This window comes from Chiloscyllium plagiosum, unplaced genomic scaffold (assembly GCF_037043375.1).
Source record: "Chiloscyllium plagiosum isolate Xiang-an unplaced genomic scaffold, Cpla_swu_hap1 HiC_scaffold_22, whole genome shotgun sequence".
Lineage (NCBI taxonomy): Eukaryota > Metazoa > Chordata > Chondrichthyes > Orectolobiformes > Hemiscylliidae > Chiloscyllium > Chiloscyllium plagiosum.
The window spans coordinates 17067567-17093884 of record NW_028270160.1 but is presented as its reverse complement, the minus strand read 5'-3'; the positions used below and the strand labels follow the sequence as shown (position 1 = coordinate 17093884).

Sequence of the window (26318 nt, the reverse complement as noted above, 5' to 3'; positions counted from 1 at the left end):
GCTGAGCAAACATTTGTATAAAACTTGTGGAGAGTGAACAAATGTGAATACATTCTAAATCAAAACAGAGGAACTTACTGATTCAGATGTGTTTTGGCTATTTTAGTGAACCAGTGTTCCAGAGAGCAGCAGTGATAATGCAGACAATACAAACTTAAATCCCATCACTACAGTTTGATTATTTAAATTAATCTTTTTTAAAATGGAAATTAGTACAACTAAGAAGAAAAGTGACCATGCAGATGTTCAATTGTTGGAAAAACTGGATTGACTCAGATTGTTTTCAGGGAAGTATATCTGCCTGTTACCTGGTCTGGGCCAATATAGTTCACTCTTATCTGACACTGGAACCAGAGCAACAAGCTGGTCACTTTGTAGCAATCTACTCTGGATAATAAACTCCCGCGCTACCCATATCACAGGAGTGCACAACAAGCCTCAGGAACCTGTATGCTTGAACTTTACCCCAAGGGTGAAGAAACAGGAATCTTAATGAAGTGTCAATGTCTGTCCCCTTTATGGATGATCCAGGGCTTCTGTCAATTGCATCTCACAGAGCAACACATGGGACACACGACTCTACACACAAACTGGCGAACTCAGTGAGGGGACAGATTGAGGGGCTGGGAAATGCAGATGTGGTGTGGTGTACACAGACCTTGAGTAAGGTAGCACATAGAAAATTAATGGAGATGTTTGGGGTCTAGAATAAGGAACGACTGATACAAGAGTAGAGGAAAAAGACTAAGGAGAGAGCATGGACCACCTTTTCGAATGAAAGCAGAATTGCGAGGCTCTTGAATACACCAGCAGAATTAATGAGCCAGGGTAGGTGGGATTGGCTCTTCTGCCTGGATGCAGAATCACTCCGGCTCACTCTCTGGTCCAGTTAAGCTCCTACCTGAAGGAGATGGTTTTCAGGGCTCTCTCTGCCACAGTCCGTGCCTTCTCAATCTCAGTTGCGTGCAGGTGGAATGCCATGTACTGTGTCCAGAGAATGGAGCTGTTGGGGGAGCTCAGGACCAGACGGTCAAAGTCCTCAGCTGACTGCGGGTGTCGATTGGGGTCCATCAGCTGCTGCTCAACCTTCGTCAGCTCTTTTTCCATCTGCCACTTCCCCACTTCCTTCTCTCTCTTCGTCACCTTGGCCTGAAGGAACAAACAATCACACATACTCAAACTAAAAAAAAAATCACATTTCTCATTTGCCTTCTTCCTACAACTCTCTGTATGGGTTACAAAGGGCAGGGGACCTGGCTGTGGTGGTGGGCTGGGGCTAAAGGAATGCAAACCTTGCCTATCTCACTTGGTACTGAAAGCTCCAGCATTCATTTCATCAGCAAACTGACAAAGAGATCATCAGGTCAGGTTGGACTGAGATATGCAACTTTCAACATCAACCCCACCTTCCTTTTCTAGGCACTGAGAACCTTTTCAATAGTTGTTGCAGGTTTTCTTTTAAGAATCTCTCACTGCCCATTGATCCCACTTGCTCCGACACGGTCCGTCTCTTCCCACTACACCTCAACATTCCTATCTTTTCAAAAGAGTCATTTTTAAAAAAAAGAAAATTATTCACAGAAGGGGTTTCTTCCTGTTCCTTGAAGGGTAGCATCTTCCAAAACAGGTCACTGCTCCCACAGTCACTGAGCTGAGTGACAACTAGTTATTTCCCCAAATTGATTTTTTTTTTCATGCAGTTAATGCTAGGACTAAGAAACCAATTATTACAGAACAGAAGGGAGATCTCTCCTACCTTGGAGTCCTCAGGCTCGTCTTCCTCACTGTCTGAGCTGATGCCTTCACGTTTCCGAGTCACAGGAGAGATAGTGTTTAAACTCACATCCCAAGCAAAGCTGAGTGGCACTTCTAGCCTGGGAACCTGGGTTTTTTTGGGATTTGGCTGCTGCTGAGAGAGAGAGAGAATAGTGACTCTTAGTTACTAGGTTCCAGGTAGCCAAGATCTACAAGTGTCTTCATGACAGTTTCAGGAATACAGTTGTCTTATCAGGAAAGATCGAGCAGTCTGAAGCCCACACTTACTGCAGTTAACAAGAATGAGAGTTGACTTTGTTGAAGCATATGATTCAGAAGGGTCTGACAGTACGGATGCTGAAAGGGTACTTTCTTTTCTGGGGGAATCTAGAATGAGGGCACTCAGTTTCAGAATAAGGGGAATCTCAGTTTCAGAATAAGAGGGATCCCAAGATGGAGATGAGGAGATTTTTTTTTCTCTCCTAGAGCACCAGTTATTCTTTGAAATGTTCTCCCTCCACTAAGCAGTGGGAATTGAGTCATTGAATATATTTAAGACTGAATTAGACAGATTTTTCATCTAGAAGGGAGTTAAGGTTACAAAAGGACAGGAAGGGAAATAGAGTTAAGGCCACAATCAAACCAGCCATGATCTTACTAAACAGCAGAACAGGCTTAAGGTGTAGAATGGCCTCCTCTGGCTCCAAATCTTTCTTACGAATAAGGTTCAGTATCTTATACATAAGACATTTGGCTTTAATTGGAATCATACATGAACCCTACACCATCCGACGGTCCAAGCCCATACCTGCCCTGTTGGAAGGGCAGGACACACTGGGTGCTGCACTTTCACAGGTTCCATTTTTCAGCTGAGACACTAATTGGAGCCCTGGTGCCCAGGCCAACATTTACCAATCAATCAACAACATAAGATGAATATCTGGTCCTTATCACATTGCTATTTGTGAGCCCTTGGTGGGTGCAAATCTGCTCCTGCCTGTTACACTTTAGCAATATGTAACAGGGACATCAATGCAAGCTCTCTGTTGTTGTTACTGAAGGGTGGCTGACACTGGTCCAAAGAAGCACAGAGAAACATAAACTCCATCCCCCAAGGGACCAATCCCAGCGCGCTGCTGAAAGGGCTGTCACATGAGCAGGAATTAATGGGCTTGGAATGTTCTGGATCCAAACCCAAGCTCCCATAAAAGTAAATGATCAATCTGGGACACAGATGATAACCTGGTGATACTCACTTGAATTTCAGTATCACTGTCCTCCTCATGAAAGTATACCTCCACTCCACTCTCTGCCTCCTCCGAATTCTTCTGTTTCCTGCTTGTTTTCAATTTTTTGGAGGAAATCTGATCAAACACAAATACAGATAAAAATAATGTGAGATTAACTACAAAGTTCTGGACAGCAGCAACAGGGAGAGAATGGCAAAACTCCTTCCTGTTAATGTGGGTCAACATGCCACCCACCCATCCCCTGTATCCTCTAGCATCACTCCCCTAGTCCTTCCACACCTCCCCCAGTTCTCTTTGTTCCAGTATGTGGAAGCTTTGCTCTGAAAACTAATCATCTACCCTTCAATGGACTATTATCAGGGACTCCTAGTCCTATTCACTCTCTCTTATGGTAACCTGCTTGCTGAAGACACAGTGTCTCACTGCAATATTAGTTGGATTATTGAACAGTTTTGTGCCTAAAGCAAGTTCCATAGAATAGAAACACGAAGCAGAAAGGATGGACCCAATTATGTCAAGTACATCTCTTGATGAATTATCCTTTTTGTGAAAAACTATTGAGAAAATCACTGAAATGGCACATTCAGATTTCACTTGTCGAAGCCTGACACACGGGAACTCTCTATCTGGCTTGCAAGCAGCAAAGAGACCAACTCTGACCTCCTGTAATACACACTTGTACATGTTCAGCACAAGCCACAGGACAGTGTTAGATAGAGGGCCCCATGGGAACTGCTACTGCTTCCTTCAGCATGTTAGTGATGAGATTAAACTGGTCCTCCCCTCTTGCCAGTCACCAGCTCAATCAGCATGGAGTGAGGATGGTCTCACTCTCTCCTGGCTGTGAGAGGGAGTCACCTTCTGAGTTAGTGGGAAGATGGTGATTGAGAGTCAACATTTCAATTAGGAAAAAAACCCCAAACATTTTGGCACGGAGCTTCCTACCTGCTCACTCCCTGAACCTCTTCTCTTGCGTTTGAAGGTTTTTGAGACTGTCCCTTTTGCATTACTCAGCATTTTGGATTGTTTCAATGGTAAGCCAGACTTTGACAGCACATCTGGAGCTCCTGTGTCCTGAGGGAGGAGCGAGAGCTCCACTTCATCCTTTACACTGCAAAGGAATGTTTAGAATATATAGAGATGGCCTCAGGAAATCCTCAAATGACATAGCAAATCCTTTTCTTAATAACCATCAGAGGGAACATGGGAGATTTACTTGGATGATAAAGGGACAAGACACATCAGTTAAACAGAAAAACAAAGAAGGTGAGCTTATTCTCCTCAGAGTGGAAAGGTGACAGAGAGGTGTTCAAAATTCTGAAGGAGTTTGACAGCTTCTCTCTATCTACCCTGTTTACACTGACAGGAAGGCAGTAATAAACAGCACAGATGTAAGATAATTAGAAAATGGTTTTTTGTTTCCATGCGATGCAAACTGAAGATCTGCAATGGACTGCATGAAAGAATGGTGGAATCAGATTCAATAATAACAGTGAAAAGGGAATTGGAGATGGCTGGGCTGTGGGAAACAGCCGGAGAAGTGGGAATAATTGGGTAACTCATTCCAAGAGCCAGAACAGGCCTGATAGGTCTGTGCTATGTCTGTCATCGACAGCTCATTTTGGATTCCTTCCCTTCTCCAAAGGTGCAGACTCTTGCCAGGAAATGGTTCTTGGCCTTTGACCACTTGGTGTTGCCTTGGAGTGCGTGGTGGTACTTTGGAGTAAGCTCAGAGCGTAGCCAATCTCTCTGCCCGAGAAGCCTGATAGTTGGCGTTGCCCACGTTGAGATAAGCTAACTCAACCCAGTGAACACCAGCTTGGGATCTTCAGCAATTCTCTTGCTCGGTTCCTCCTTCCCAGTAAATTCCTACCTCAGTACTTTGACTGTCACCAGCTTTCCTTTTGGGATGTTTCTCATGAAGATTACATGGTCCTTGACAAAGTGATCTGTGATGTAATCGAATAGGACCCGGCCTGACACTGAAGAGGAGAGACTGAAACACAAAGATTACTTGGTGAAATATTTGCACAGCCAGCCATCGCTGCATCGCCGTATGGTTTGGAAAAAAAAAATTCAAAGAACCTCCTTCTTCACACCGCAAAGTAGGAGAAACCTCAAGGTACAAGTTGCCAGAACTAACTGCCACTCCACTTCCTTGCGAAAATCTAACATTTATTAAAATTAAATCTGTTCATGGGACATGGGTGTCACTGACCAGGTCAGCATTTGTTGTCAGTCCCTAACTACCCTAGACCTGAGTTGCTTGCAAGACTATTTCAGAGGGGGTTTACTTCAAAGCAGGTGAGCATTTTGGCAAGAAGAAGCAGCAGCAATAAACCACATCCTGGAAAATACTTGTCTAAATAGAGCTAAGGAACAGAAAGATCTGCCGTACAGGTTCATAAACCATTGTAACCATCAGAGGGTAAGAAAGCCATAGGGAAAAAGGAAACAAAGCACTAGGATAACTTCCACAAACTATGAGTGAAACTGAGTTGGGAAACACAAAAGTAATACACTGCGGATGCTGAAAATCTGAAATAAAAACAAAAAGATGCTGACTAGCAAAATTCAGCAGACCTAGCAGAGAGAGAAAAACACACGGCCATGTTTCACATCAATGACCTTTCGTCAGAATGAAAAGCAGACGATGTACTGTGAGCAGTTCTGATCTCGATACGATAGAAAGGCATTGTAGGTGATGTATAAATTTATTGGTACAACTACTCAGTCTGATTTCGCTTCTATTAGGGAATTGGCTTCCTCTACAACAGCAAAATTGAGCAAGTGATCTTATAGCAATCTCTAAAATGAGTTAATATCTCACTTAGTGCTGAGAAGATATTTCTATTTAAAGAGAAATAGAATTAGGGGCCAATACAGACAAGGTGCTCACTAATAGTTCGATTCCTGTGAATGAAGGAGGAGATAGTCTCCTCCACCTGAGAGTACATTTCTCCCTTCTTTTGGACAATGCCTCAGTCCATCACACCTTGCTACCTGGTCACCCTCTGATGGTCATCACTGGGGCAAGCGGTGAAACAATGAGACTGACATCACCTCTATCCACCTTCAAAATATTAGAGGGTCAGTACCCTACTGCCCACGGAGACTTGCGAAGGAGCAGCCTGTGTAAGTGTCTGCCTCCGTCTCACTGACATTGATTTAAAACTGTTTTGCTCTAAGAAACAGCCATTCAATATTGGAGAAGCCCAGAGTTAAGAACCCAGACAAGGGTGTGTATACTCAGCTCAAGCTTACACTTGCAAACAATGGCTTGCTATAGTCTGTCACACTAATTTATGATTACCTTCTCACCGCAACCACACAAAGCTCACCTGACAAAGACTCCAGACACTCTGACAGCCTTTACATAACCTCTCAGGAGCTGCCCCTTCTGAAGGTCCTTGGCCGATGTAATCTCTGGGTCACTTATTGAAGACTCATGTTCAGGGTACACTCTAGAGAGGAATTGAACACGTACATAAATCTGGAAAACCCAGTAAACAGTAGCAGGATGATATATTTCAAACAGGCTTTTAATTTAAGGCAGACAAAAACTTGTGTTAAATTTGAGTCAAACTTTGGTTAGAACACACTGCACAGCCTGACTCTACATTATAAAAAGGGCACAGAGAGTTTAGAGAAGGCGCAAAAAAAACCTCTCAAAAATTCTACCAGAAATGAAAGATTAAAACAACCTTTGCTCTGGAAAAGAGTGCTGAGAGGTAACTTGATTGGTCAAAGAGATCAGCAGGATAGATGCAGAGAAGCTGTTCCACTTGGGAAGAGACCCCAAAACTAAGTGCCATAAATCTGAAGAAGATACTCATTGTCAAATCCAACATGGAGGGGGTTCTTTATCCAGAGTGCTGATAATGAGGAATTCACTGCTCTGGAAGTGGGAGGTGAGCAGCAAAGCTGTACTTATGGGGAAGATAGTTAAGAACAAGGGAGATTGGAACAAGGTTATGTTGGTAATGCAAAACAAAGCTCACATGAAAACACAGTGTCAAACAGTTGGGCTAAATGGTCTGCTGTGGAGACACAAGCAAGACACAGAGGTATACATTCTATCCAATCAGCACTTGACTAGAAAGAGGGGATTGGCCAGCTAAAGTTCAATCATTGTGGTAAAGGGATAGACTTGGAACAAAGTTACCAACTCAAGACTGGGAATCCAAGAGGCACATATTGGCTATCAGTAGCAGCAGAATCACTTTCCAACACAATCTGTAACCTTGTAGCCCAGTAGACACTGGGAAGATGCAGCCTGACTGATCACTTTGCCAAAAACCTCCCCTCTGTCTGTAAAAATGACCTTGAATTTCCAGTTGCCCACCACTGCAGCACAATTTCTGTTTCATTTCCATTCTGAAGGAGGATCACTGGACTCGAAATATTAACTGCTTTCTCTCCACAAATGCACTTGCAATTGCTGAGTTTCTTCAGCAATTTCTATTTATGTTTCAACTGTTGGAGGGATTTGAGCTGATAGTTTCTTCAGGACCCAGTGATGGTTTGGTGAATCAGCTTCTTTTTTTTTAACATGAGCAATTTCAATAATTAGAACAACAGGGCTGTAATCAGGTGACGGGCAAGGAATCACTCAAAGGAGAAAGATGGAGAGGTTTAGGGAGGGAGTTCGAGAAATTGGAATGATGTAACGATAGAAATTGGAGCATGTTTAAGACGCTAGAATTAAAGGACTGCAGAGATGTGGAAGGTGATTGTGAAAGGGAGGAGATAATCAGTTGAGGGATTTGAAAATAAAGATAGCAATTCTAAACTCAAAACAACAGTTGCATAAAGAATGCCACAGATTGTCTTTCTCTGCCTTGGTTATTTCTGTAGGACCTTACACACACTGGTACAAACTTGTGCCTGAAGTTGACAGACTCTAATTTATTTGACCAGTCATTCCATGCAGATATCGCTTGTAACTCTGGGGTCAAATGTGTACTACCTTCAACAAAAAGAGAGAGGGAGGGAGAGACAGGGAGGGAAGGAGGGAGAGACACAGGGAGGGAAGGAGGGAGAGACACAGGGAGGGAAGGAGGGGGAGAAAAGGAAGGAGAGAGACAAGGAGAGGAGGGAGAGAGACGAGGAGAGAAGGAGGGAGAGAAACAGGGAGAGAGACAGGGAGGAAGGTTGAGAGAGCTAAAAAGAGAAAAAGAAAAACAGAGAGAGTTAATTGAGAAATGCTCACCTTGAGTTCCTGAGAGAAACTGCCAATTCATGCTTATCATTTGAAATGACACAGCACCTGTCAAAACACCAGAGTTAGTGAAAGAGGCCACTACAAAAGGTTACACAAATAATTTTACCTGGGGCAACTGACAGAAAAGTTAATAAATCAGGGAATGAGAGGATTAAGACAATGGTTTGGAAACTGGATTACATACAAACGTGCATCTCCTCAGAAGCTGATTGATCTGTGTAGTTATTTGGATCAAACCGGATCAAACCGGGCTGGGTAGGGAGACTACTGACTCTCCCAGTCACCCAGGTGTATCATTCAGTCAGGAAACTAAATAGAGCAGAGACATCTGCTGACAACTCAACAGAATTAATTCCATTGTTTCCATTGTAAAACACAATTTTACAAGGTAAAAACAATGACTGCAGATGCTGGAAACCAGATTCTGGATCAGTGGTGCTGGAAGAGCACAGCAGTTCAGGCACCATCCAACGAGCAGCGAAATCGACGTTTCGGGCAAAAGCCCAATTTTACAGCACCTTTCACATTCTCTTACTATCCCACATTATATCCGTTGTGAATTGCTTGTAAAGATAATGTGAGCACTGCAAGCTCCCATGATAGAAATGAGACAATAATTAAGAGGTTCTGCTTTCAGTGATAAAAATTACTCAGTCACCTGGGGAGCTCTCCTGCTCCCGTTTGAATAGTGGCTGTGGGATGCGAATAGGTAGTTAAAATGTCTCATCTGTAAGGTGGTATCTTCAGCAGTGCGGCACTCCCTCAGTCTTGCATGGATGTACCTTGGTTAAGTTTCTGTGCTCATGTTTTTGGGGTGGGACTTGAAATCACAACATTCTAACAGAGTTAAGAATGTGACCCACTCAGACACAACCGATGAGCAACTCACACTCTCCTCCCTGCAGTGAGGTGCAGACTGCAAGTGTAGTAACTAGGTAAAAGCAGCAGGGAGGATTCTGCATGTTACAAGCTGCATCTTCTGGTACTGACCTGACTATGCGGCCCGGGGTGAGCGCCTCAAATTGTGACTCTTTGTATGAATCTGCTATATCACATAGCCCCACTTGACCATTCTTTCCAAAAGGGAGCTTGATGGTGACCCCCAAGTGTGGAGTGACCTTCTTGATTATGCCCAGTGTTATCGAACCTTCATCCAGAGAACATAAACCTAGAGAGAGTGTTCAAGGAGATGGTGAGAACTTCTGATTAAGATAGTTTGATAAAATACAAATATCAGAATTGGAACAGATCATATGGCAAGATAATATAATAAATCTTTTCAACTGTCTCAGAAAGAAAACCCACACAGCCACAAATAGCATAGATCCAGTGAATCTGTCAGCATTCAAACTAAACCTGAAATATACCTGTAAGCTCTCGGCAGTATTATCTGGCCAGAGTCTATCCTAATCAAATTTTGCCCTCATGAACATGTCTCCAATCCCAACTACTCCTCCTCCTGTGACCCATCTCTGTCACTACACCCTCTCCTGCAGCCAGCCCCAGTCTCTACTTCCCGGGTCCTCTGGGTCTGAACTGGACATCAGAACCCCTTAGGTCGAAGTCTTGCCAAGTCAACCAAGATTCCAACGTTTACTCTCTGACTTCAAGCCTATGTGCACTCCATGGCCCTATTCAGAATCTTCAGTCAGCAAATTTCACTCTCAGGAACTGTCAACACCCAAACCTCTCCACAATATCCCTTCTCCCCTTCTGAACCCACACCTGTTTGTGGCACTTACATCCGATCAAATATCCCTCCCAGTCGTTGTTCATTATTCCAGTTCAGTGAGAGTTCAGTGTAATGTATCAAATATAAGCAGCCACCAGAAGACAGACACCGCCCTCTGCTACAGTAGCCTTGGTGCTCAGTCTTACCTGTGAGTGAGAGGCTGAGATGGCTGTTCGTTGTGTCTGGGCCGATCACCTTCGCAGTTAAGGCCTGGCCAGATTGAAAATGTTTCTTGGGAAACTTCAAGTGCTGAATTAAGTGGAGTGATTGGGAGGGTTGAAAAAAAAAGACGTTTGTAAGTTTCATAGTTGCAGCATTTCAACGGGGATGAAGTTGTCAGCGTGTTCAACAAGCTGAAGTATTATCAAAGGATGACTGGTTTGTGTTGGGATTATTGGAGTGCCAGGTACACTCAATCCTCATGCTGAAAGACTCGCTTTTACCAGAGATTCAACAGAAGTGGTAATATTCTGAAGAGGTTCTCTTTGTTTTCTGTTTCCACTACACATGATACTCCAGTTGTGTGTTTAAAATGTCAGGGCAGCGGAGTAATTTGATTTGTGTTGTACATGGAGTGTAGCGTGTTTGGGAGTAACAGCCAAACTTCGAATCGATCATTCCTGAAGCTCTCCCCTGCTGGGGAATTTCCTCAAATCAGGTCTGGTTCTTTTAGAAATTAAAAGAGAGTGACTGATCACTGAGATTAGTCAATAATTTCAATATTGCCAGGTCATACAACCCTCAGCATGTCAGAGGTTACATCAATCCAATATCAAAGCATTGCACAAACAGCAATGTGATAATTACCAGACCATCTGTTTTAGATATACTAAAGGATAAGTTTTAGTAATGGGCACCAGGAGGATGATAACAAAGTGTTAGAAAAGCTCAGCAGGTCTGGCAGCATCTGCACAGAGAGAAAAACAGAGTTCCATAACCCTCCTATTCTTTTATGACAACGACACCAGGACAAGGTTCAAATAATGCCATTGGATCTTTCATGTCCACCTAGAAAAGGCAAACAGGGCCTTAGTTAAATCTCTCATGAGTGGTTTGAGTCTGGAAGGTATTGCCTGGAAGTGTGGAGGAAGCATGAGGCACTCAAGAGGGCAATGGATGACTACTTGAGTAGAAACATTGAATAAGGATATGGGAGAAAGGCAGGAGATCGGCACCAAGTTACAATCCTCAGATCAGAAACAATGAGTCAACTGCCCACTTTCTATGCTGTAACCATTCTGTGATTCCATGAAAACACACTCTTGGTTTGACACTGGGAATGTCGGTATGAATTATGGGATGTCAAATGAGACATGAACCAATGACCCTCTGATCCAGGCAGCCAGGCTGATTTCTTTGAGATCATGACTTGTAACACAGTAGGAGACTTACCTTGACTTTTTGAGACATCAGCAGCAGCTCTACACTTCCAGAAATGACAGGAGTGACTTCAACAACCAGACATTTTCTGGTATGGTTGTACTGAAAATAGGAGGAGGAGGGGTTAAGAGATGGTGAGACAGAAACAGGATGCAAGAGCAGGTGGTACGGCAAAACACATGCGAGAGTTGGTCATGACTAGAACTGGAATTCAGAGCAACAGGATGTCACAGTAGTGACATTCAAACTGGGCAAGTTCTTGCATTACTGAAGTTAAATTGCTCAAAGAACCCCCTCTCCCCAAAAGCACCCTTCACCCACTGAAAAACAGCACAGGGTCAGTCAGCCTGCTCCAAGTCCCACGTTCCAAATTGATGCCACAGCTATGACCCACACTCAATGACAGAGATAGAACATACCACACGCTATCACCCATCTCCCTGAGGCCACCCAGCTCAATATATTCCATCATTCACACCTGGAAACTGAAAACACCCAGTTGGTAAATGTCAAGTGACAATAGGAACCGATATATGAACTGCACACATCAATCCCATTCAAATCAGAATTCAAATCAGAATCATTCACCTTCCTTGCCCCAGGGTCTCCTCAGTGACCACACCCTACTCCCATGTTGATTCCCTACACCCAGTACGGAATGAGCTGCTGTACCTTCGACACATAGCACGTTAACACTTGGCCGGGTTTGTAGGATTTCAGCTGGTCTGCTAAGTCCTCGCTCTGGAACATGAGCTCACTGTCTCCTGACAGCTTGCTGTGGAAGGAAAAGGAGAGTCAGCAGGAAGAAAAATATTCACTGGTTCATGGTTAAGTAAACATTCAGGAAAATCTCCCTAGGTGAGTTCAGACACTTGAAGGGTTTAAAAATTGATAAGGTGGTGGTCATAGTCAAATTTCTACAGTAAAAGTGATAAGGTACCAAACCGGGATAAGAAGCATCCATGAAAATTGGTGGAAGAGACTGTAGAAATTGTGGAGGCCCTAGCAATAATTTTCCAAAGCTCCTTGGATGCAGGTGTGGTGCCAGAGGATAGAGGAATTGTAAATATGTGGCACCCTTGTCAAAAAAAAAGCATAAAGGTTAGTCAACCAAATACAGATGAGTCACTAAGTTCGACAATGGGGGAAGTTTCTAAAAGTGACATATTGGGACAAAGTCAACAATTACTTGGGTAAATATGGGTCAATGAAGGAAAGCCAGAACAAAGTGGCTAAAAGGCAAATTGCGTTTAATTAGCTTACTGGCAATTTTTTTTTAAAAAAGTTGAGAGGGTTGATGAGGTGCAAATGGATTCCCAAAAGATATTTGATAAACTGCCACACAACAGACTTGCCAGCAAAATTAGACCTCATGGAATAAGAGGAACAGTAGCAACATGAATACAAATTGGCTGTGTGACAGGAAACAGGAGTGTTTAACTAATATCTTTCAGATGGTGGAAATTTTATAAGCGAGCTCCCAAGGTTCAGTATTAGGAACTTCTTTCTTCTTAACATATAGTAACCCAGACTTTGGTATACAGGTCACAATTTTAAAGTCTGGATAAAACAAAATTTGGAAATATTGTGTACTGAGGAGGATACCACAGAACTTCAAAAGAACATTAGCACGTTGGTGGAGTGGATGGACAACTGGCAGATGAAATGCAATATTGACTCATTTTGACAGGAAGAATGTAGCGAGACAGTTTAAAGAAACTAATTCTAAAGAGAACACAGGATCTGAACACATTTTTGAAGGTGGTAGACAGGTTGAGAGAACAGTTAATGAAGCATATGCCATTCTGACGTTTCATCAATATGGGTATGAAATACAAAAGCAAGGAAGTGATGTTAAACTGTATAAAACATTAGTTTCAATACTACAACCAGTATGCTGGGCATGCACCACAGGAGGATGTGAAGGTAAAAGAGAGTGCAGAAAAGATTTCAAAGAATGGCTCTGTGAATGGGAAACTTCTGATATATGGATAAACCAGGGTTGTTTTCAGTGAAGAACAGAATGTTGAGATGATTTTCAATATCTTGAAGAAATCACGAGACGTCTGCACAGAGTACAGGGGAAGAAATGTTTCCATTGAGTGATGGAGAACCAAATTGACAGAAAAAGCAATAACATGAAGATGATTTTTCATGTCGTGAAATGTGGGATATGGAATACGCTGCCTGATAGTGTGATGGAGACCTATTCCATACAGGCATTCAATAAGGATTCCATTATCCGAAGGGGAAGAATGTGCAAGGCTGTGTGGAAAAGTCAAGGGAATAGCACTAGGTAAGTAAATCCTACAGAGAGACAGGTGTAAAGGGCTAAATGATCTCCTTCTGTACTGTATTCATTCTGTCACTGAGTGAACACAGAACATGAACGCATGGATCTGCTCCTGGAGTTTTATGATTTGATATCAGTACCTCATTCTGATCAGTTTACTCCCAGCTCCCTATTCATTCATGCGCTCCAACCGAAAAAAAAATGGACTCGAAGCCTGGATCCTGTCTCACTATAAACTTTTTTTAAAAGAGCAAGACTTCACAGCGAGTGCTGACAAACTGTTCAATCCGAGGTATCGCAGCCAAGTCCAATCCAATCCCCATCTCTCATTTCCTCCTACGAATGACTCTCCGTGTTTGCAAAGCTTCAGTTATTTGCTCAAAATCTCACAGAGCCAATCAGTGTCAAGGCCATTCATCTACATTGTAATTACAGGACAGGTCAAATTGCCCATCTGATCCTTACTGGTGCTTCTGCTCCATAAAACCCTTTCTACCTTCCTTGGTATAGCTTCACCTCAGTGTCGTCTGCCTCAACTGCTCCCTGCAGTACAGAGTACCACATTTTCACCACTCGGCAGATAGAGTTCTAACAGGACTTGTTATATACTATCTGATACTGATAGCCTGTAGTTTTGATCTTACCTACATATTGCAACATCGGTTTACCCAAATTAAATCTTTCATTATTTTAAAGATCTCTGCAACCTCTTCTTCATGTTTATTCCCTTCTGTAATAGAATTGCCAGGTTAACTTCCCCAAATAGTTATAACTTCTCAGCTCTTGTGAATCCCTTCTGTACCTTCACCATAACTCTATTACTTCAGATGGAGACTGGCATTCTGCACACACTCCAAGTTTGGTCAAACCAAACCAGAACAGTGGACAGCAAGCTAAACTTCCTGTGACCTGTAGTTGATTCTCCAACAACCATCACAGTATCTTGACTTACCTTGGTCGCAGTGTTAACACTGGTATAGTCATCGAAAAGTTCGGGTGCGTGATTGGCAAAAATCTAAAATGTGGGAAGACAAAAATAATATCAATTACTGCCAGAAAATAGACTTTTTTTAAAGATTAGATTAGATTCCCTACAGTGTGGAAACTGGCCCTTCAGTCCAACAAGTCCACACCGACTCTCCAAAGAGTACCCCACCCAGACCCATTTCTCTCTGACTATTGCACCTAAAATTATGGGCAATTTAGTATGGCCAATTCGCCTAACCTACACATCTTTGGACTGTGGGAGGAAACCAGAGCATCCGGAGGAAACCCACACTGACACAGGGAGAATGTGTAAATTTCACACATACAGTCGCCCAAGGCTAAAATCGAACCTGGGTCCCTGGTGCTGTGAGGCAGCAGTGCTAACACTGAGCCACCGTGCCGCCTGCAACTAGACACTAGTGCAATAATAATGCTTGCGCTATCATAATCAATTACAATGAAAGGCTAATTCTAGTTTCAGTACAATCACTACCGGACATGGTTTCCTCACACATTGAATGTCACACTCCAACTCTTTGCAATCTGCACGATGAAATGGCAAGGTGGCTCAGTGGTTAGCGCTGTGCTGCACAGCGCCAGGGACCTGGTTCGATTCCATCCTGGGGAGACTGTGTGGAGTTTGCATATTCTCCCAATGTCTGCGTGGGTTTCCTGTCACAGTCCAAAGATGCGCAGGTTAGACAGATTTGCCATGGGTAGTACAGGGTTACAGGGATGGGATGTCTGGGTGGGATGTTCTTTGGAAGGTCAGGGTGGACTCGATGGACCAAATGGCGTTTTTCCAAGACTGTAGGGATTCTACGGATTTTGATTCTAACTGCAGGACTTAACCTTACGTGGTAACGCTGTGCACAAACCTTGTACCCCTGAAATTAATAAGCTTTTAGGAGTGGATTCCAGAAGTCGAGTTTAAACTATATCAAAGCAATTTGCAAGAGTGAATTAATTAAATTTGCCATTGTGAGATGGGAAACCAGCAAAATAATTCACATTAAATGACTCTCAACAGAGTCACTTCTGGGTCAGCTCCGCACAGTCGGAGGGTCAGCGGCGAAGGGAGGCCACGCTGTTGAGGGGCTATTGCTGAAGATGAGATGTTAAACTTGGGTCCTCCTGTCCAAACTGGTTGCTACAACGTAATCCATGGCAATAACTTTAAAGAGATTAACAGTTAACGTTGCGTCTTAAATTATCCCTGTAGCATCACTGAAACTGATTTGGTCATTCTATTTGCTTAAACAACGTAGGTATGGTTGGTAAGATCAGCTTTTACTATCCTTTTATTTTTGAACCAGTATCTTCTTTTGTCATATCAGAGGGTAGTTATGCATTAATCACATTGCTAAGAATCTGGAGTCAGGCATAGCCAGATCAGGCAAGAACGGCAAATATCCTTCTCGAAAGGACATCAGTGAGCAGTTTGAGTTTTCACAATAATTTGGTGTCCTTATTAAGAGTGAAACTAGCAATGCAGTGTAAATTTATTAACTAGATTTAAATCCCTCCCCATTGGCATGGTGGGGATTGAAGCCATGTCTCTGGGGCCGTTAACGTATTACTGGTATTTCACTGCTCTGTTTGAGATCTTATTTTGTGTAACTTGGCTGTCTTGATTCCTACAATACAGCTATGACTATATTTCAAAGCATTTAACTGCTGCAAGGTGACATAACTGCGAATGGCAATATAGAAATGAGAGACTTTCCTTAATGCTTCTTAGTAGGATAACCTGTCAGATGGTCTCAGTCTAAGCCATGTGACACCAGGTACTCACTATCCAATGAGGCTTAGTGCCAGAATAGTGAAGCAACGCCAATGCATGCCACTTTGCCTGTGTCCAGATTAGAACAAAAACCCTCAGCAACACTTGTTAACTCAAAAGGACTTGGTGACATTGTAAAGCTGCACTAGAACAGTGACTGCCGGCTTTCCATTTAGTATTCCCACCAAACCTCAGGGCTAGCCCACAGGATTAAGGTCAAACCAAAAACATTCAGAAACCAGCAGAGCACCTACCTGTGAGACTTGACTTCTCTACCTCCAATGACCTTTGCTGTTTCGACATTGCCAACTTTTTGTTTCGTCGTTGGAAAGGAGCCGTCAGGAACGTAGTCATCGATTTCTGAAACGTGAACAAATCCAGTCACGCCGCCTTCTAACTTGATCAGCAGGCAGTTTGGCTGCACGGATTTCACAGTTCCACTTACTACATTCCCGACATACAGTGCATGCTGAACCACAGGTGTCAAATCCTCTTCTTCTGACATTTGGCGCTCTCGCTTGACCCTCCTGTGTTTCTTGCGTCCTCGGGCAGCGAGCGGGATCCCATGATGTTCTACTCCAGCTGTGTGCAGCGACACAGAGATGGTCTGTCCCACAAAGAGTTTCTCAGAGTCGAAGTGAAAGGTGTCGTTTAGATGGAATGTGACTGGAACGAGAAGCAGCTTCGAAGTGCCAGCCAGTGAAACAACGGCAACATCCTGTGTCACAAATTGCACCACAGCAGGATGCTGGGAAATTCCTTTCAACTGCAACACAAAATTGTCCATTCGGTTCATCAGCTCATCATTTACTGACTCAATTATACCATCTTGTTAGCTTTTCACATCTACATAATGCAAACTCAAGACTGTCTCTATCCCTTGCACCAGATTTCCTGACAAACACCTCAAGACCAGGTACAGCAAGGGATTTAGAAACAGTAAAGCTTCCTCGACACTGTCCCATCAACCACTCCCAGGGCAAGGGGAGCATGGGCTTAGACACAGAGTAAAGCTTCTACTACTCTTTTTAAAACCAAAAAGTAAACTAAAAGTAAACTCCTCTGACACATCCCAATCAAATGCTCCAGCGCAGGTACAGCATGGGGACAGATATAGAGTAAAGCTTCCTCTACATTGTCCTCATCAAACACTCCCAGGACAGGGACAGCACGTGGATTGATACAAAGTAATGCTCTCACTACTCTTTTAAACTGAAGGTAAAATCTCCTCTACTCTTTTAAACTGAAATTAAAGCTCCCTCTACACTCTCCACATCAAACACTCCCAGGACAGGGACAACACAGGGTTAGCTACTGAGTAAAACTCTTGTCTACTCTTTTAAATTGCAAGTAAAGCTACCTCAACACTGTCAACATCAAACATTTTCAGGACAGGGTCAGCAGGGAGTCAGACACAGGGTAAAGCTTCCTCAACTGTGTCTCTACAACCCTCTCAGGATAGGGAGAATATGGGGTTAGTTACAGAGTAAAGCCTTCTCTACACTTGCTGAGCTCACTGCTTATCAATTTCAGTCAGACATTACGGTCTGTAGCAAATTCTAAGCAGATTAGTTCTTGATCGTTAAGGGTCAACAGGAATCTTTGAGAAGTGGTGGAAAACTCCTTTCTTCTATCCACCTGAATCTCAAGCCTGACATGAAGAAACTCACTGACACACTCAGCTTCACTTTTCTCTGAAATAGCACTGGAATCCCATTTTCGTTCTAAAATTAGGATTCTTGCTCAGTGTCACTGGAGTAGATGCTGATTGTGTTTTTCTTTGTCACAGCTCAACCCAGCACCACTGTACCTTTTTCACATTAGCATTTAGCAGCTCCTGACGGACAGACACATGAACAATGGATGAGAGGAGATCTACAAACATCACGACTGCTGTGCACTGTTGTCCTGGGCTCAGAGACACCCCTACAAAAAAGAACAGTGACAAATCCGGCATCAGATATTTGCTGTTTCATGTAAAACATTCCATCGTCCCTGGCTCCTGAAGTAGTGAGTTCATTCTACCACACTGATCCATGAGATCTCAACTGTGATCACAACAGTATCATGTTTTGGTGTATCTATGACTGGTTTTCCTGCATCAGCTATTCACACGCTCTATGCTCACATTGCTTCAGCAAGCTCCTTAAATGATACTGAGCTGTTAAAAAGCCAGTCTCATAGTAAAACCTCAATGCTTTAAAGCCACCAAGTTTCACTGGTTTTACAAATGAATTCACATCTGCAGGATGTGGTCAGAATCAATATTTCATCAATAGTAGATCCAGTCAGGCTTTTGTTTATAGTCAGTTACACTGGATGCAGGGATGAGGAGGTGATTTGTTATGCAGTGAGAGAGCTGGTTTAACATCTGCAGAGAAACACTAACACAGGGCGCTGTGGGGAAAAGGAATTACTGAATAACAATGAGGGGGAATCTGGATTAAAAGTAAATGGCAAACAAGGCACCAAATCATGCTTGACAAATGTATTTATTTGAGAGGTCTTTAAAGATATAGTAAGCAGAGTGGATAAAGGGGAACCATAGATGGTGAGCATTTAAATTGCTAAAAGGCATTCGATAATGTGTCACATAATAAGTTAGACACAGGCTAAGATCTTATGGTATTGGGGGTGATACATTAGCATGGATTAGCTGTCAACCGGGGGAAAAAAAAAGTCAGGATAATTGGGTTAGCAAACTGAATGCTGCAGTCCAGTGGGGATTGGGTATCCCTGTATATGAACCACAAAATATCAGCAAGAAGGTACAAAGAAGGAGGCAAACAGAATGCTAGCCTTCATTTCAGGAGGGATGGAATATAAAAGTAAGAAAGTCTTAGTGCATTTGGACAGGGCGGTTGGGAGATGCTACCTGGAAACTGTGCTGAGTTTTGGTTATCTTACCTATGGAATTATATATTTGCATTGGAGGGATTTCACAGTAGGTTCACTTGGCTGATTCCTGGAATAAAGAGGTTGTCTTTTGAGGAACAGCTTAGCCTGCATTCATTGGTGTTTAGAAGAATGAGCAAAGATCTTGTTGGATATATAAGCTATAAACAGGATAGATGCTGGGAGAATGTTTCTTCTCATTATAGGGGGTGTAATCTATATCTAGTGACACAGTTCAAAACAGATAGATGCGCATTTAAGGCAGGGATGAAGAGGGATTTCTTCTCTGAGGATCGTCAATCTTTGGAATTCACTCCTGAGAGCACACGGGCGTCCTTGAAATTATGTAAGGTCAAGTCAGACAGAATTTTGATTTAAATTATCATCAGGTGAGCCACTCACCAAATGTCAATGCCAGACATGCACTTACCTTCCTGGTGATAGCGACTGGCTGTAACAGTGTGCTTGGTAACCTGTGTACCCGTGAAATACATTGTGCCATCATCCTCCACTCTGCTAACTACCAGCTGGAGTCTCTGCCCTGTAGCCAGGCGACTTAAACTGACAGCAACTGGAGAATCTGAAACAGTAAACATTCATGAAGAATTCAACATCAACCTGCCCTGCAAGTACCGCTTGATTGGATTTCAGCCTATAACTCATTCCCAAATACCTGCTGTTCTACATATAAACTCTTGTAAAACGGAGATGCAAAGCAATGTCATCTCCCACAGGGTCGTGAATGCCTAGAATTCTCTACCCCAGAGAGTTATGGAGACTAGGTCACTGAGCGTATTTAAAGAGAAGATAAACAGGTTTCTGAAATACTAGGGAGCAGAGGGCTGAGAGGAGCCAGCTGAAAGAAGAATTGAGGTGCCTGGGGCAGATTAGCCTTCATCTTGTTGAATGGCAGAAAGGCGGAATGACCCATTTTCAATCCTATTTCTTATGTTCTTAAGATCAAGCTATGTCTGGGCATGATGGCGAAAATTGCACCTCTGATATTCTACACTCATGACTGAATGGCAGAAAGAGGTGGACACAAAACTGGTATCTCCAAAATGGGAGTGGAAGTGTGGAAACTGCTGCCCGAGAAAGCTGCTGAGGCAGGATCTCAATTGAAAATATCATAACTACAACTGGGAAAGAATAATCAGGGTTATGGAACTGACTGTGGTCAACAGAGTTACTTAGAGATCAGACATGACCTAATTGACTTGTGAAACAGACTCAAGGGGCTGAATGGTTTCCCTTGTACTTATGATCAATTTTAAAATATTCCCTTTCTGAAGGCCCTCTAAATTGTGGATTTCAGACACAAGATTCAGACATTACCTCTGCTGCTCATCAAGGTCCTGACAAATTCCAGTTCCCCACAGTACTGGCTCAGGAGTGCAAGACTTTCATCATCCTCTTCCCCAGACCCACATTCAGACACTTTCAGAGTCAGTAATACTCGCTTCTTTTCCTCATCCAGGTTTGTAACCTTGGCAACCACTGTCTGGCCCACCACAAAATGATCTTCGATGTTTGTGACAAACTTATCAGACATAGCCTGGAGGAGAAGAAACATTAACCAGCAAAATTAATACACACGTAAACCATTCTTGGGTATCGATTATTCAACATATAAACCCCTGGACTAGAATCCAGTCTGTTTAGATAGCTTACATACGAACACCACTGGCAAGTCTGTAATTTATTGCCCACCCCTAGCTGCCCTTAGTTTGCTGCATTAAGTGGTTTGCTAAGCCATTTCAGAGTTATGTTAAGAATCAACCACAATGCTATAGGACTGGAGTCGCTTTCAGGCCAGACGGGGTCAGGAAGATTTCCTTCCTTGAAGGACATTAGTTAACTAGGTGGGGTTTCTGCGACAATTGTTCCCTGGCCATCTTCCCCAAGACCAGCTTTTTACTTCCAGCCTTTAACGTTTCAGTAATGAGAATTCAAATGCGCATCTCCCAATCATTAGCTACAAATACTACAATAATATGAGCACCACACCATCATTACAGGACCATGTAAATCATTTAATAAGATTCAGCAAATCTGTTGCTGTGTTGGTCAGAACAAATCAATAGGTGTAGACTGGATATTGGACTCACAGCTTTGGGAGCCAGGCCATACAGTCCATGTGGGAATTCGACAAACACTCCATATGTCATAATGTTCTTCACAAAACCCGGCATCTGCATTCCCACCTAAAGAAAATAGAGAGACAGGTAAAGCACTGTGGTTTCTAGAGGCCAGAGCTCCTTCCCCAAGGAAGACGATACTTCTCTCAGAGGCAATGTAACGAAGTCGCACTAGATTCTGGGGATAGAGGACCAAAGCTAGGAGGACAGGTCAAGTAGAATGAGACTAAAATAGTTACCACTTAGAAGGATTTCATTTAGTTGGATAAAATTCTTTACTATTCTAATCCAGATTCTTTATCTCAGTTGCATTGGTTTAAAAGGTGCAACATTCCACATAAGTTTCCAAAGTCTTTATGTCCTCCTGAGAGCAATGAGGTTCTTGACCCTGTCTATTCCATTTCCCACCCTTCTACCCTCATCCCTTTTCCTCCCTCCCAGAACCACAAACAGGTTCTGCTTGCTTCGACGTTCTATCCCACCAGCCTCTGCATTCAACATCATCATTGCCTGTCATTTTCACCAGCTCCAGTATGATGCTGCCACCACATCCATCCTCTCATAACCTCTCCTTTCAGGATTTTGAATAGTCATAGAGATGTACAGCATGGAAATAGACCCTTCGGTCCAACCTGTCCATGCCGACCAGATATCCCAACCCAATCTAGTCCTACCTGAGCACCCGGCCCATATCTCTCCAAACCATTCCTATTCATATACCCATCCAAATGCCTCTTAAATGTTGCAATTGTACCAGCCTCCACCAAAGAGACCACTTCTTTTCTGAAATTCTAGTCCAGTCTGGAGCATCTCCGAACACATTCTTCCTTTCCAATAGGATCTGTTGATGTCAGCACAGGTTATGCAATACCTGCCCTTTCACCTCCTTTGTTTTCACTGTTCAAGGCTCCAAGCATGAATTCAGGCCTCTTAATTTGGTATTTGCTGTTAACAATGCAATCGCCTCTGTACTGAAGAGACCAAATGCAGACCAGACACCACCTTGTAAAATACATCTATTCAGTTCGCGAGCAATGGCCTTCTTGTCATTTGTTGTTTTATATCTTCACCACACAGCCCTCTGACCTTAGTATGCTGCAGCTCAAACCAAGCCTGAGTGCTACACGTTTTGATAATATAATTTCAAGCAACTGGACTTGACATGAAGTTGACCAATTTTAAAAGAGTGCATTTATTTAATTTTGTTTTGCTTCTAAATCTGGTTTCTCGATTAATTCTTTTGTTTTCCAATGGATGTTATTCAGTATCCTGTCAATCACACCACGTCTAGACACATCCTCTGAGTTTTTTTTTAAAAACATGTCCATTGCCACCATCTCTGGCTTCATATCATGAAACCTTTTGGCTTTTAAACTCCCCTTTAATTTATCACAGATCTTCCTTTTTTGTTATTCTTCTTCCTACCTTCTCCCCTTTACCTTGCTCAAAACCTACTGCTTTACCTTATTCCAGTTCTGATGAAAGGTCAAAGGATTGAATCACACACAATTCTCTCCACTGATGGTAGCTAACTTTGAGCATTTCCAGTATTTGCTGTTTCTATTTCAGATTTCTAGTATTTTACCATTCCAAAATTCCTATACTGTTTGACAGGGCAGATGCTGAGAAGTTGCTTCATTTGGGTGGAGAGACTAGAACTGGACATCACAGGATAAGAAGTCAGCCATTTAGCGCTGACAGGAGAACTTCGGCATTCAGAATATAGTACAGTGAATCTTTGGATTTCTCGATCCTAGTGAGTTGGTCATTGAGATTATTTAAAACTGAGGAAGATAGAGTTTTGAACACTAAGAGAATTAAGGGATATATGGACGAGGCAGAAAATTTAAAAAGTCTTCTTAAAAGATCAGTCACAATCGCAATGAATGACAAAGCAGACACAAGGGGCAACACAGCTCCTAGTTCTTTTATTTGCAACAAAGGATTATGTCGGCAAGCACATTATGAATCAGCGCAATACCAATGAGCTTGTTCATCCCAATGATGATTCACTATCAAAGTCGAACTCTTTGGTCGTTCTGCTATAACACGCGTTTCATTAATCCAAATTCACGACAACGTGATTCATGAATTGGGGACACTGTTTCTATAGTGTGAACTTTTAAAGTGTGTATTGGCTATGACGCAGTTCTAGTCTCATTAGTTTAAGTGGTGATGCTATTATGCAATTTTCTTATGACACAGGATTGCACGAGAACCGAACTACCACATTACAGCAGAACTGACTGTACATCTAAAGAAAGCACATCAGAGGGACTCAAGCTTCGAGAAGCAAGTTACAGCTCACCTGGAGTTCCAATACGTCCTTTGGCAGTGGCGCTTGTTTAGCAAAAGCTATCACTGCAGCTTTTCTGCAAAGAATCTGAGCAACATAGTTAAGGGCAGGCAACACTGTGACAATAGAGGAAACTAGCTTGGTTACGGAGTAACCCAATTTACAAAAAAGCACTCCTGATAGTGGATCTGATGCAATCCTCAATCATGTAGCAATACCATCATGTAGCAAATCCTTCTGAACTAGCTCGAGAATTCATAAAAGCTGATACCGGCCACATAACATAGGAGACTGTTCAGCATATCTGGTTTCTCCTGGCTCTCTCCAAACTGACTCACCTTGCCCCAGTCCCTTGCCTATTCCTGTCTCCCTGCTAACTATCCCAACTTATTTATTGACAATAGCTAAAAAGAGACAAAGTTGACTATCAGCAATCAGATGACAACTAGCTCAACTGTTAAATTTTAAAAACTCACAAAGTATTGGAAACAAGATTAAAAGTAAAGCCGAGGAACCAACCCAGCCTATACTTAAAATGGAAGATTCAGGAACTGGTCACCGCTCTGCTGCTGAGGGATCTGTTAGGGAGCAGTGACACTCACAGTAAGAACCTAGTGATATTAATATGACTAATCCACTCCCCCATCGCATTTTTAATTACTCGTGTAACAGTATATTTGTCTCCATGATTATTATGAAACTCTTTCTGTTGAAAACATACTTGATAATAACGAAGACCTTTGTTCGGCTAAAGTTTAGTCAGAAAAAGGATACAATCTGGCCTTGGGCTTGGCTTAAACACATAACATTGGAGAGGATGTCACCCTTCTGCAGCCTCTCAGCAAGAAGCTGACAATTTGAGACATAGTCCGAGAGTTGTACCGTTGGGAGAAAGGCAGGTGCACGCTGTGGGAGAATGGAGACCTTCAGCCCATTCTCCACCTTCGCCAAGACTTCCACATCGACAATCTGAAACACATTTACCACAGTGAAAGCACATCAGCAGCAAAAGGAGCAAGGAAATGCATTCAGAAATAGGATACCAGAGACAGAAGGAGGCCATTCATCACACACAACCCTCCCCGCATCCCCCCCCAAGCATAATGCTGCTCAATAATACAATCAAATGATGGCTGAGCTTAACTTCATTTAATTCTTAGTTAAAAATCACACAACAACAGGTTATAGTCCAACAGGTTTAATTGGAAGCACACTAGCTTTTGGAGCGACGCTCCTTCATCAGGTGATTGTGTTGGACCTGTTGGACTATAACCTGGTGTTGTGTGATTTTTTACTTTGTACACCCCAGTCCAACACCGGCATCTCCAAATCATTTAATTCTGTAATTTTTAACCTCCTTGCTCAACAAAAAATTCTCAGCTTTGACAACCACCTGACGAAGGAGCGGTGCTCTGAAAGCCAATGCTTCCAATTAAACCTGTTGGACTATAACACAACACAACCTGGTGTTGCGTGACTTTGTACATCCCAGTCCAACACCGGCATCTCCAAATCTTGACATTTGGAGACAGAGAGCATGAAAGGGGGAGGAAGAGTTTTGTTTTGACGATAAATCCTTAAACACATTGGTTAAGAAATCTGACTGATAAATCTTTTTATTTAAAACTGATACACAGGATTTAACTGGCTTCTCAATAACTGGAAAAACTAATTAGTTCTGAGGAAGGGTAATCAGACCTGAAACGTTAACTCTGATTTGCCTTCACAGATGCTGTCAGAACCCGCTGAGCTGTTCCAGCAACTTCTGTTTTTGTCTCTGATTTACAGCATCTGCAGTTCTTTCAGTTTTTACAAAAATACAAACCTGGTTTCAAATGAATGCTTTTATTTTTGGGTTCATTCTGGTAAATGTACACTGCTACCTCATTAGCCTGTAACTACTGTTTTGTAGCTGGTATTCTAAGCTCCCAGGCCGAGATAGTATTTCAGTTACATCTATCAAAGCCCAATAATTGTTTGGTGAAACAAATTTCACTGTTCATTTGACAAGCCCATTGACATTTTTCCTACAGTCTACATTTTCTTCCTCATTATTAATCAAAGTTGCTGTAAATAGATAAATACCTTTCCAGTTGGGTACATTGAAGACTCATCAGCGTCAGTTCCCACCTTCTGTGTGGTTTTCATGGATAACAGCAGCTTCTCCTGAGTTGGGTCACACTTTAGGACAATGACCTTGACAACCTGGGAAGGGGGCAAGTCCAATGGTAAGCATGAGGCCAAAAGATCTTGGTACAGCATCCAAAACATCACAGGAACTGCTGCTCCACCCCTTCCATTCTGCCTCCCCAAGGCATGGAGAGTAGTCCCAACATGACATTATCCCTTCTCATTGGCCATTATCATCCGAATCTATGCAGCCTCCTACTGACCACCTCCAGTCAGAAAGCTCCCCATCTGCAAACCCTAACATGGTCCCCTCTGAATAGACCTATCTAAACACTCAAAACACCTCCCTCACCCACCCCTACTCTGAACTATCCCAAACTCCGCAATGACTGCTGTCACTCTGAATCCATCCAAAACCAGCCTCCTTATTGAAGCACCTTTGCACCAATATCGTG

At 42.8% G+C, this 26318-nt stretch overlaps 1 protein-coding gene across 3 annotated transcripts in view; it reads right to left on the bottom strand.

Annotated features, from left to right (window-relative positions):
* The window catches only part of pdcd11 (programmed cell death 11), a 57023-nt gene that overhangs the window by 8162 nt on the left and 22543 nt on the right, over window positions 1-26318 (bottom strand). For 2 of the 3 annotated variants that reach the window (XM_043712899.2, XM_087998800.1), the window contains 20 exons: window positions 25819-25938; window positions 24508-24702; window positions 23746-23820; window positions 21408-21503; window positions 20635-20854; window positions 19730-19879; window positions 18215-18330; window positions 16659-17170; window positions 14587-14649; window positions 12014-12116; window positions 11354-11443; window positions 10108-10210; window positions 9220-9397; window positions 8218-8274; window positions 6347-6469; window positions 4879-5001; window positions 3951-4116; window positions 3012-3119; window positions 1757-1909; window positions 902-1149 (listed from right to left, as the gene is read on the bottom strand). In XM_043712899.2, coding sequence (XP_043568834.2) covers window positions 902-1149; window positions 1757-1909; window positions 3012-3119; window positions 3951-4116; window positions 4879-5001; window positions 6347-6469; window positions 8218-8274; window positions 9220-9397; window positions 10108-10210; window positions 11354-11443; window positions 12014-12116; window positions 14587-14649; window positions 16659-17170; window positions 18215-18330; window positions 19730-19879; window positions 20635-20854; window positions 21408-21503; window positions 23746-23820; window positions 24508-24702; window positions 25819-25938 — 2999 coding nt within the window. The remainder of the gene's footprint in view (window positions 1-901; window positions 1150-1756; window positions 1910-3011; window positions 3120-3950; window positions 4117-4878; window positions 5002-6346; window positions 6470-8217; window positions 8275-9219; window positions 9398-10107; window positions 10211-11353; window positions 11444-12013; window positions 12117-14586; window positions 14650-16658; window positions 17171-18214; window positions 18331-19729; window positions 19880-20634; window positions 20855-21407; window positions 21504-23745; window positions 23821-24507; window positions 24703-25818; window positions 25939-26318) is intronic. The other variant, XM_043712900.2, reaches the window with a different exon arrangement.